The 12738-nt window shown below is 44.7% G+C and overlaps 1 protein-coding gene across 2 annotated transcripts in view; it reads right to left on the bottom strand.

Annotated features, from left to right (window-relative positions):
- Positions 1 to 12324, bottom strand: part of NMNAT2 (nicotinamide nucleotide adenylyltransferase 2) — a 75896-nt gene extending 63572 nt beyond the window's left edge. For both annotated transcript variants that reach the window (XM_045028907.1, XM_045028911.1), the window contains exon 1: positions 12168 to 12324. In XM_045028907.1, the coding sequence (XP_044884842.1) occupies positions 12168 to 12252 (85 nt within the window). In that variant the 5' untranslated portion in view covers positions 12253 to 12324. The remainder of the gene's footprint in view (positions 1 to 12167) is intronic.
- Positions 12325 to 12738: the final 414 nt, after the last annotated feature.

Below are 12738 nucleotides of genomic sequence, written 5' to 3'. Positions count from 1 at the left end.
TTCTGTGTATCTGAGTCCCTTGCTGATTTGTCTGCTCTTTTAACACCTTCCAGTCTTTCCATAGCTGCTGGGGATTGTTTCAGCTGTCTGGTCCTGGCTCATACCACACCAGTGACACATGCAGAGGAATCAAGCCAGGCATCTCCTTACTGCCCCGGGTGCTGGGTCGGCAGCAGTCGCAGTTCCTATTCCAGTGCAGCTAGTGCTCTTAGTGGGGAATTCCTTCTTGGTCTGAAAGGCCATTCACTGAGAGCATCGTGATTCAGAGGAGTTTCTTGTAAAACTATGAGGAGTGCAGCTACAGTAGGGGACCGGGGAGCCAGGACTCCTGGGTCATCTTCCTGGATCTGTCCCTAGACTTATTGGGACCTTAGGTTAGTCAAATGGTATCTTCTTTGCCCTTCCATTTTCTCAGCTGTAAATTGGGGCTAATACCTACCCAATGGAGCTGTGAGACCAGTGTCTGTAAAGTCCTTTGCTAGCCTCGGATGACAGATGCTGTAGAAGTACAAAGCATTATGCTTGATTATTGGTATTGCTTATTATTATTTGTGCCTAGAGCCCTCCACCAGAGCAGCTCCATTGTGCTAGGTGCTTCACAGACATACAATACGAGACAGTCCCTGTCCCAAAGATTTGACTATCTCATCTGTCCTCACAACACCCCTGTGAGGTAGGGCAGTGCTCTTATATCCCCATTGGAGAGATGGGGAACTGAAGCCTGGGTAGATTGTGGCTTGTCCAAGGTCACACAGAGCAGGGACTTGAATTTAATCCCAGGCCAGCATCCCTACACACAGGAATATGTATTATTAATCATACAAGTCAATTCATTAGTTTTCTTTGCAGCATATGGGCTCCCCTCATTAAAACATAACAAACTAGCAGCCAGAGCCGCGTAGGCATACTAATAAATGGCAAGTATTTTATAAATGAACTGGGGCCTTTGTTTCTTTTCTAATGAAATTATTGGGTGTTATTTCTCGAGTCTGGGCTTATTTTAATCTTTTTATTTGAAAATGAGATCCAGTCCTTCCCCCATTCTGTTAAACGGTGTTGTTTTAGACAGCGCCATGGTCTATGGAATGTAATAAACACTGCTAAATATTTAACAGCGCGTAAATATTTTAGAGAGACCCAGGAAGGGTTAGGGATGGAGTTTAAGCTCTGTGAGGCATAAAGAAGACAAAGGCTTGGGCCGCAGGAAGCTACAGAAGAGTGCTGGAAAAGAGTCTATTGCAGGGGGGAAGAATGTATTAATCTTAATTCTTAGCAGGATGGCAGCACCTAGATCTCCAGTGTGCTGGGTGCTGTACAAGTGCAGTGACACTCAGTGCCTGTCCCGAACAGCATGCAGTCTAACTAGACAAGACAGACAAAGGCTGGGAGGGGACCCGCAGGCAAAGCTGACTTACTCAAGGAAACAAAGCAGGTCAGTGGCAGGAGCAGAACCCAAGTGTTTTGACTCCCTGCCTAGTACCCTGAGCACTAGACCGTGTTGCCTCTCAAGGAGCCTCTCCCTCCTCTATCTTTGTGTGGTGGAGGAGGCCCTCTGAGCAGGGACTGCCCCCTTTCTGCATAGAAAGGAGACTATCACCTGCCAGAGCACTGTCCCTCTCCCCCCCCCAGACCCAGCACAATGTACTCTGTGGGCCTGGGGGCTGCCCAGGGAGGAGAGATGGGATGGGCCAAGGTGAGTATCAATCTCCCTCTTGTCCCTGTGGAGTTTACAAGAAATGACTAATATGGCCTGGGTCTAGAGTGTCTTTTCCATGCAGCCCCCTCTGCAACAGGGGTTCCTCTTAAGGGAGAATCCCAGGATAGGTGTGGCCAGGAGTCCCTGCTAGGGTGGCACTAATGGAGCTGCTAGGGACCAGAGCTGGCATAGAGATAACGATGGTGCTGGCCTCCCACTGACCCCGGGATCTCTGCAGACCCCAGAAAATTGGAGGGCCTGGAGGCAATGGTCTGTACCATAACAGGGCACACACTCCACATCCCTGCTTTGTGGAATGTGTGAGGGAATCTCCACGAGAGATGTTTGCAAAGACTTCCTCCCCTGGCTCCCGTCCCATGCATTTTACCACAGGGAGGGGTGATCCAACGCCATCATTTCTATGACCAAATAAGGCTTTTTAGTTATTATTGGCCTGAGTCTGCTCGCGCTTACACATGCGCAAGTCAGGCTAACTCCACCACTGTTCAGAGCGTGATGCCAGTGCGAGTGAGACGAGAACCAGGCCCGCTGGTTTAAATGGCCATACAGTGGACAGCTTTATATACCGAACACTGTTTATTCTAACTGCATCTGCACCATAGATGTGCCTGCCACCTTGAAATGCAGACAAAGATGGTTCCCCTTGCCCCAAAGCACTTACCGAACCGCTATTCTCCTCTATTGTTTGGGGAAGTATTAGAAATCAGTTACTTCCCAGCCAGAAGAGACTAAAGCTTGCAGTGAAAAGGGAGGAAGGAAGGATGCTACCATGCAGTCACCCCAGACTTATACAGGTTGAAGAAGAGATGCTTGGACAACTTCCCCGCCCATGTTGGCTATGCTAGACAGAAATGTGATGCATTAACTAGGATTGGAAGCCTATGTAGGGTGATTACATGCACAGATTTGGACTGATTTCCACATAAGGGGGGTCAAGAAGGAAATGCTCCCTTCCCCGGGGGACATTAGTAAGGGCCCTGAGGTTTCACCTTCCTCTGGAGCATTGAATTGGGATCATGGGTTGGGCATATCCCACACTAGCAATTTCCAGTGTCAACAAGGGGCCGTGGGAATTGCTGGAGCTCTGGTCCTTCCCATTTTTTCTACATTGTTCTCTGTCATAGTTTTCAGTGGTTTCGATTTCAGCGGTGGTTTCTCCAAAGCCCCACTAATGGTACACCCAGAGCAGTGTAAGGACGGCATCTCCCTACACTGTTTGTGTGTCTGAGTCTACACTCTGTTACCCCACTTTATTTCCACTGAACTAAAACTGGTGCATCAAGGTGGAGAATCAGGCCTATCTGTCTGTGATGTACCCAATAGCTGCTAAAGTCACATTACCAACTACAGCTCTATTGATTGATTGAGATAATTTTGTATAAAGGATTCAGAAGTGAAATGCAATGGAAAGACAAGTCAGCCTGACAGAAGCTTTTAGGTCTTACTCACATATTGCTGAGAAAAAAAATCTCCTCTTTTAGGTTTCTGAGTGCCCTTCATGGGATGGGAATTTTGCTTGTGGTCATGTGCAGATACTATCACAATTGAAGTGAAAGTAGGAAAAGGGAAATGTTAACATCTCGTTGATGACATGGGATTTCACAAGCTGTGGAGTTCTGAGAAGAGATCATTTGATTCAGCTGCTTTTGCAGTCCAGTCATCTCCACCACTAAGAAAACCCTATTTTTAAAACTCAAGCGATTAAAATAACAAAACAAAGAAACTCTCCATCTCCTTCCTGTTCGTTACTTACAAAACTTAGTCTCTTTATCTTAGAAGCCTATTTACATAATGTAACAGATTTCAGTGGCTCCCCTTTGATGGTTACTTTGATTAATCAAAGTGCAGCCCGCTGGGATTTTTAATTGCTGGAATTTTCTTTGAACTGTGCTGCAATGGAGTTTTTACTTTGGGCAGCAAAGCACTTTCTTATTTCTTCAGTAAAAATGTTTCAGATCTAAACTTTTGGTGAGCAGATAGCTGGCATGCACTCACCATTAGTAGGTACATAGATGAATAGATATGGGCAGAAATTCACTTCACATTAGACTAAAAGAAAAAATAGAGGGTTGTAGCTGTGATTCACTGCCAATATGAATGTGAACTAGAGGGCGCTATGTTCTGCTCACCACATTGCCTGTGATGCCACAATCCCAATGGTTTATTTTGTAACTGTCTGGAAAGCAAATGTACTTTAAATGGGGGGTGGGGGCGGAGGGCTGAGAGATTCATCTTGGATTAAAAAAAATAATCTTTAAAGCACCTAAGTGATGTAGGGCTCTAGACTACCAGAAGCTGGGACTGGATGACAGGGGATGGATCATTTGATAATTGCCCTGTTCTGTTAATTCCTTCTAAACTATCTGGCACCAGCCACTCTTGGAAGACAGGATACTGGGCTAAATGGGCCAGTGGTCTGAGCTGGTATGGCTGTTCTTATGCTATTATGTAAGCTCCTAAGAGAAAAGTATTTCCCTCTTGCAATAATAGGGTTGTATCAAATATAATCTTACAATAACCCAGCCTGCAGGAGATTAGTAAAGTTGTGTGCATATGGATGTCATAGATGTAATTAAAACCATGGGTTAGTTAGTAAAGTCTCACTGGGAAAATCTGTAGGAGAAGGTTCTGCAGAGAGGAAGGAAAATGCACCAGGTTCCCCTGCAGTGTTCTCCCCAAATCACTCTGTCAGGGATTTGCCCCATGCACAAGGACCAGGCGAGCCATCCACAGATCCTGAAGGATAAGGAGAGACCTGGGCCTCCCACTGGCACTGGGCCTCCCTACCCCCAGGCAGCTGGGCTCCATTGGACCCACACTACCAGGGGCATCTTCCATCAGTGGCTGCCTCTGGAACTCACCATGAACAGGGCTTCCATAGCCTGGGGGAAAGGCAGGGAGATCAGAATAAAGGTGCATTAACTTTTACATGATTTCTCTATGGATTTAGGGGTGGACAATATATAGACCCCCAACCCATCACGCCCTAGCCCTGTAAAGAGCCTTGCTCAGGATCCAGGGAACTCAGGAGGGGAGGGTGCTGTGGAGGCTGCTGATCCTCCCACCTTTCTGGCTGTAGTATGATGAGTGGAACTGGAAAAAGAGGGTCGGGTTTCAGGAGGAGACCAAGTTTGGTGGGTCACCAGAAGCTGTGGAATGCAAGCTCAGGCCAGGTTGCTACTAAACAGAATTCTCTTACTCTACAGGTAATACTGCCTTCTATGCATGCTCAATAAAGATCTCTTTCCTACAACTCTGCCTGTTTGCTGTATCCCTTATGGCTAAGGAAAGACTGAGAGAGCTTCATGTAAATCTTGGTCGGGCTAGCTGGCCCCATGCTTTGATACATTTCTTTTCTAGTGTCACATCCTAGATCATTTAACACCTGAATGTACTTTTCACCCTCTATGCAGTTTGTTTACATTTGACTTTGCATTCTGCTGGAGATTTAAACTAGACTGGTGGGTTCAACTTTGGTTTCTCATCAGCTTTGCTTCCTGGTTCTCGTGCGTTAGCAGGTTGCTGTTACATGGGGATTACCTATGATAGAGGGGAATGATTTAATTAAAAAGCAAACACATGCTTGTCAGCTGGATACTTGCCACTTTTTGCATTGTTTTGTTAGTGGCGCTGCACAGATTTTTTTTTTTGCTCTTGACATTGGTTGTACAGTTTGTCCTTTGGTGGCATTGCTTTGCCTTTTTAACATAAAGGAAGTGCTGGGGAACTGTGGTATAGGCAGATCCCCTTCACAACTGTTGGTTTTCTTGTCTTGGCACCTCAGGGTGTGGGCCATGGGCGTATCTCTCATTGCAGCTGCCCCATCCTTCTGCATACAGAATTGCAATCAGCTGGGGATTACTTAGGGCTAGTCTACACTTACCGGCCGGGTCGACGCAGTGAGTTCGACTTCTCGGAGTTCGAACTATCGCGTCTAATCTGGACGCGATAGTTCGAACTCCCCGCGCGCTCCGGTCGACTCCAGTACTCCACCACTGCAAACGGCGGTGGCGGAGTCGACCTTGGAGCTGTGGACTTCGATCCCGCGGCGTCTGGACGGGTAAGTAGTTTGAACTAGGGTACTTCGAGTTCAGCTACGCTATTCACGTAGCTGAACTTGCGTACCCTAGTTCGACCCCCGCCCTTAGTGTAGACCTGCCCTTAGAAGTAGGCTTTGCCTCAGAAGTTCTGCTTCTTACAGTAATACATATACTGTGCAGAGCTAGGCAAATGCCACACAATGTTTTGCTGAGTATTAACTTGAAATGAAAACTGAATTCAATTGAGTTCAATGGAACCACCCTATGCATGTGACTAAGGCAAGCAGGCATGGCTTTTAATGTCTAATATTTGAGGTCTTTTCCATTTGTTTTTTACTGAGGACTTTGTTCTGAGACTCACACTCAATTGCATACTATTGTGATTTTTGCATAGGGTCTGTTTTCATATAGTAATGCCTGTTTTGGAATATAAAGGAAATGTGATTTCACTTAAATTAAAAAGAATCACAAATATCTCTACTCATTTTAGATTTTACAAAACAAGCCCGTCCCTCCCCCTTCCCCTTCTTATAAACAAAACTGAAATTTGGATCCTAAGCAAAGTGGACAATGTTCCTTTAAACAAACAAAATGCAACTCAAACACTGTGACTCAGGCTACACATACATTTCAGAGTACATATAACATTACAAACAATTCAAGGTGTGTTTTCAACCTATTATGGTGTTATCAGAACTACTTCATATGGGTGGGTGCATAGCCTTATACCTCAGCTGCATTATACCTGCATATCTTATACACACTTATGTAAAGAAAATTAAACTTGGATGGGGTTAATGGCCTGATCCTGCAATTTACAAAGTGTGGCCAGAGCCATGCTGAGGTCAGTGGCACTTGCCAGGGTTGCGGAGAATGTTGTAAAATGCATGGTTGTAACAAAATCACAACCACCTGAAAACCCGCACCTAAGGAGGACGCTCCACATTAAACTCAAGTGACTGGTGAAGAAAGGACCCAGTCGACAATAGCACGCATCAAAAAAAGACACCCTAGTCCTAATCCTCCAGGAAAACTCAGCTGGGCTTTGGCCTGAGTAGAAGACTACAGGATTCAGCTCCACAAGTGAAAGAATGAGTATCAGCCTTTACCTGGCATTTCCTCTTTCTGTTAGTTTGTATTTTAAGCAGATATAATTTTTCTGATATTGAAGAGCGAGTGTTTCCTGTCGGGTTTATGAGGGCCACGAAGATGGTCTCTTGAATACACATTTAGTTAGTTGTTTGGAACACGTTATTTACAGAAAGCAGCACTGTTCTGCTCTTTGTTGAGGACAGAGTCAAAGAAGCCACAGAAACTAAGGGCCAAATCCTACTTGCCTATCTCACCTGATTACTCCCACTGACTTAGTGGGCTGGCTTCCGTGAGTAAGATGACCAGGACGTGGCCTTAAAAGCCCAGTTCTGTAACCTTTGCTCACCAGAGCAGTCCTTACTTGCTATGAGAGTTCTCAGCCCTTACTCATGCCAGTAATCCTACCGGGGTAAGTATGGGCTGATGGTTAAGTAAGGGTTGCAGAATTGGGTCCAAATTTATAAAGTATTCATAGATTTTTAAGACCAGAAGGGACCTATATGACCATGTGATCTAATCTCCCACATAACACAGACCAAAGAGCCTCCCCCAATAACTTTTGCACCAAGCCTGTAACTTCTGATTGAGCGATAGCATATCTTTTAGAAAGTCTTGATGTAAAGACTCCAAGTGAAGGAGAATCCGTCACATCCCTATACAAGTTGTTCCAATGGTTATTTCCCCTCACTTTAAAATGTGAGCATTATTTCTAGTCTGAAATTGTCAAGCTTCAGTTTCCAACCACTGGATGTCATTCTACCATTTTCTGCTAAAGAGCCCTTTATTAGCAGCAATCTCTTCCCTGTGTGGATACTCGTAAACCTTGATCAAATCACCTCTTAACTTTCTCTTGGATAAACTAAATAAATTAAGTTTATTTAGTCTCTCACTAGAAGGCATGTTTTCCACACCTCTCATCATCCTTGTAGCTCTTTTCTGAACCCTTTCCAATTTTTCAACAGCCTTTTTGAAGTTTGGACACCATCAGTGGACACAGTATTCCAGTAATAGTCTCAATAATCCCATATACATAAGGCATACCACCTCTCTACTACTATTTGATATTCCCCCGCTTATACATCCAAGGATCACAATTGCTCTCTTAGCTACAGCATTGCACTGGGAGCCCATGTCCAACTGGTTATCTACCATGATCCCTAAATGTTTTTCAGAGTTGCTGTTTTCCAGGATACAGTCCCCCATCTTATAAATATGACTTAAATTCTTCGTTCCTAGGTGTTTGACCTTGCATTTTGCTGTGCTAAAACATATGTTGTTCAAATGAGCCCACTTTACCATAGCTGACCTGGTCCCATCACTAATGACACAAAAATTGGTGGAGTGGTAATCTGTAAATTGTACCAGCAATTATTTTATATTTTCTTCCAGGTTATTGATAAAGATGTGGAATAGCAATCGGCTAAGAACAGATTCTTGTGGGACCTCGATAGTAACATCCCCACTGGATGACAATTTCCCATTTACAATTGCTTTTTGTGATCAATCAGTTAAACGGATTTTAATCCATTTAATATGGGATGCATTGATCTTTCTTTTTAAATGTTGATATTTTTTCATCAGAACGTAATGCAGGACTAAATGCTACACAGAAGTCCAAGTACATTATGTCAACACAGTTACCTTTATTAACAAAACTTATCTCATCCAAATACCATAACAAGTTTGTTTGACAAGACCTATTTTCCATAAAACTAATGTTGATTAGCATTGGTTACATTATCATCCTTTAATTCCTTGCTGACTGCATCTGATGTTAGCCTATCCATTATTTTGCTCAGGACTGATGTCAGACTATAGTTTCCAGGGTCATCCTGTTTACTCTTTTAAAATATTGGCACAACATTTGCTTTTTTTCAGTCCTCTGGAACTTCACCAGTGATTCAAGATTTGTTAAAAAATCAGCTATAATAGTTCTGAGCACTCCTCAGCAAATTCTAAAAGAATATTTTTGGGTGCAAGTTATGCACTTATGATTTAAAAACATTTACCCTTAATAATTGCTGTTTAGCATCCTTCCTAATTACTGATGGAATAGAAAGTACTTCTTTATCATTGTAAGATATGAATACATCCTCAAGATTCATTCTGAATGCAGAACAGAAATATTGACTACTTCTGCCTTTTCTGGACCAGGATTGATAAGTTCACCATCTTGATCTAGTTTCTGAGTTATGCCACTACTAGAATTTCATGTGTTCCTGATATATTTAAATAACTACTTCTTGTCCTTTAATCATACTGGCCACAGATTTATTTACTGATGCTTTTAGCTTTCCTTATCAATCACCTACATTTACTAACTGCCAATTTGTATTCATTACTATCAGTGTCCACATTTTTCTATTTATTTATTTATTGTTGATTTCATTTTTCATTTATGACTGCAGCATTGTGAGAGTATTTGTTTTTCACTTAATAAAACATTCTTAAACAATTTCCAATTATTCACATTTTTATGTTTAAATATTTCCTCCCATCCAATTTTGCTCATAATTGTTTTCAGCTTTGGGGAATTGGCCATTTAAAATTACCAGGTATATTATTGGTGAGGACTATATTCTGCTTGCACATAGTAAAGGAAATTAAATTGTGATCACTTGCACCTACACAACAATCAATGTTTAGTTTGGTTATCAATTCATCTTTCCTCATCAGAATGAGGACTGATACTGAACAACTAAGTTAGTTGTATTATTTTGTGTATTAGAAAGTTATTAACTTTTAGAAACTCCAAGTATGTTTTACCAGCATTGGCATGAGACCTCTAGCATATATCCATCAGACTGAAATCCTCCATGATATTGCACTTTTTTCTTTCCACACATTATGATAGATGATTAAAGAGCTGCTCTTTCTGTTCCTTGTTCTGATTTGATAGTATATAGCAGACCCGCCCCCTCTCCCCAGTACCCTGTCTTGTGATTTATCAGTTAGTGCATTGATCCATAAGCATTTCAGGTGCTGTCCTTCCAAACTGTCAGTAATTCTAAAGAAGGTAACACATTCTCTCCCCTTCTGTCCATTCTTTGTTCTAAATCGGGAGTTTCCAGTGATTTTAACATTTCAGGCATCTGAATCATCCCACCAGGTTTCACTAATACAAATCAGATCAAATTCCTTTCAGAAATTAGTGTTTCTAATTCCCTTTTTTTTAATCAACCAGGCTTCTAGCACTTAGTATTTTAGTTGGCTCTCTGTTTAGTAGTCTGGTCTATCACACACAAGAGCTGGAGCTGACACCTTGGTCCAGTCTCACATTTTCCAGACAGCTAGGAAATGAAAATGCCACAGAGAATAAGTTCCTAGGAGAGAGAATCCCCCAGAGAATAAGTGCACTCCAAAAGGCATCCTAGCCACATGTAAGGCCATGTTTGGTGTTTGTCTCTGGTTGTGTTGAATCAGGGGAAATTAAAATGGGAGAATCCAGGAGCTTGAAAAGATGCACCAAGAACCTGCTAGAAAATAGTACTTAATGGTTCTCATTATGGTCTGTTGTGTAGGTACAAACTGAGCATTGGTTCTCACCCTTTCTCTGCATGGTAAAGTGGTATAAAAAGTACTCAAAATACCTTTCTGCCCTGTACAGTAGCTTTGCTTTGAATTTCTTTACACATTATCTTAAATGTTATTGTTTAAAATAAGATCCAACCCAGTTTTGTGGGTAGGTGGATCATTTCAAAGGGAATGTTGCTCAGTTTCTAATGTAAGTGTGTGTGTGTGTGTGTGTGTGTGTGTGTGTGTGTGTGTGTGTGTGTGTGTGTGTATGGGGGGGAGGTATGAGTGTGCAGATCTCTCCAGACCCATATTTAAGAACTTCGGGGCAAATTAAAGTCTAGGAGAGGATTTTTGGACAATAGAGTTGTATATAGAGCCCTGTGTAAATAAACGAAGATCTAGTGGATTCTTACTCATCTCTAGCTGTACAGATGCACACAATTTATACTGAATTAAAATAGGTTGTAAAATAGGTTAGTACCCACATCTACTAACCTGATTTCACTCATGTTTATCCCTTTGGGGAGACAAGGTGGGTGAGGTGATATCTTGTATTGCATCAATTTCTATGGGTGAGAGAGACTAGCTTTGGTGCTTACCCAGAGCTCTTCTTCAGATCCTTTTGGGAATATTATGGGCCTTTTCTCTAGAGCAGTAGCAGGAACTTGTTCATTTTCATTAATCCCTCAATGAGATGTTTAGCTACAATGGTGTGTAATCAGCCCTTAAAAATTCCAGGGCTTCCTAGCTAACATGACCTTGTCCCCTCACTTCCCTGTCCCCACCAAACTGAGTGTGCTTCAATATATCACATATCAGGCTCACCTATCCGGCTCCTACTAGCAAGCAGGACATTTCAGCACCTTCTCTGCGGACAGCGCCCAGCCCTTAGCATTGATCTCTCACCTACCCCTGGCACTTGCTCTTCTACTGGCACCAAAGAATAGCCGCTGACGCTCTTCTGACACCAGCCAGCAAGCAGTGAACCCACTCTGGGCACGGTGCTCCTAGACCCACAGCAGCAAAGCCCCCTCCCTTCCTGCTGCCAGCTGATCCCACACAACCAGGGAAACCCACTCCCAGCCTAGTGCCACCAGCTCTGAGCCAGGCAGGGCCCCTCTCCCTTCCTACTGCCATCTGATCCCAGCCAGTCATATAACCCACCCACTCTCCACAGGCACCAAAGCTCAAACAGCCGCCTCTCCTCCCGAGGCCCCTGTCCAGTCTAGCAAACACCCATCTGCCTTTGAACACCCCCCCCCCATCCACCCCACTCACCCCATGAAATCTCCATCGGACTGACACAGAGCCCCTAAAGAATCAACCAATGCCACATCTCCTCCTGCCCACTCCCACCCCCGAGGAGTTCCTGGCTGCCCCGGCACTGATGGCCCCTTTCCTGAGTGGATGCCTGACAACGAGCCATTGCACCTCCATCCTGCCCTGGGTTCTCTCTCAGCAGTGACCCCTGCCACGGTCCTAGCCCTGCCAAGCCAGCCACGCAGGGCAGCCCTGCTCGCTAGGTGCCCAAGTAGGGTGACCAGGTGTCTGGATATTAGGGGCTTTGTCTTGTATAGGCAACTATCTTCCCTGAAAATGTGTCCCCATTTTTCACCCCTGCTACCTGGCCACCTTAGCCCCAGGCCCAGGGCTGGTGCAATCCAGCTTCCCTGCGCCCCGGGCATGTGGCCTCCCCGCAGAACAGGCCGGCTCCGATGCAGCCAGCATCCTCCCTGATGGCCCGGCGCCAGCAAATTCAATCGCACTGAAAAATACAGAGGCCGGGAGCGGGGGGGACTCACCGAACATCTGGATGTGCCCCTTGGTGATGGGGTTGAAGCTGCCGCAGGACAGCAGGATAACGTGGGTCTTGGTGGTTTCGGTCATGGTGCTGCCTTTCTGCCAGCTCGCTCCAGCCTCTTTTTGTGTCTCGATGTGTCTGCAGAGGGAGGAGGGAGGCGAGGCGCAGCCGGCGCTGTGGGCTCCAAGGAGCCGAGCCAGACGCAAGCAGCATCTCTCCCCTCCTCCCTTAACGCTTTCAGAGCCAGAGAGGGGCTGCTGGAGACACACATACAAAAGAGAGGGGCTGCTGGAGACAAACACACACACAGGGGCTACTGGAGACAGACAGACACACACACAGGGGCTGCTGGAGACAGACAGAGACACACACACACAGGGGCTGCTGGAGACAGACAGAGACACACACACACAGGGGCTGCTGGAGACAGACAGACAGACACACACCCTGGAGAGGGGCTGCTGGTGCCTGGAGATATACTCACTCACACATGCACACCAGACACCCAGGTGCTAGCACCTGGGTCACATTCACATACACACCAGAGAGGAGCAGCTGGAGACTGGGTCACA

The sequence above is a fragment of the Mauremys mutica genome, chromosome 8 (assembly GCF_020497125.1).
Source record: "Mauremys mutica isolate MM-2020 ecotype Southern chromosome 8, ASM2049712v1, whole genome shotgun sequence".
Classification (NCBI taxonomy): Eukaryota; Metazoa; Chordata; order Testudines; family Geoemydidae; genus Mauremys; species Mauremys mutica.
The sequence above is the reverse complement of the archived record's forward strand: the minus strand, read 5'-3'. Positions and strand labels throughout refer to the sequence as shown.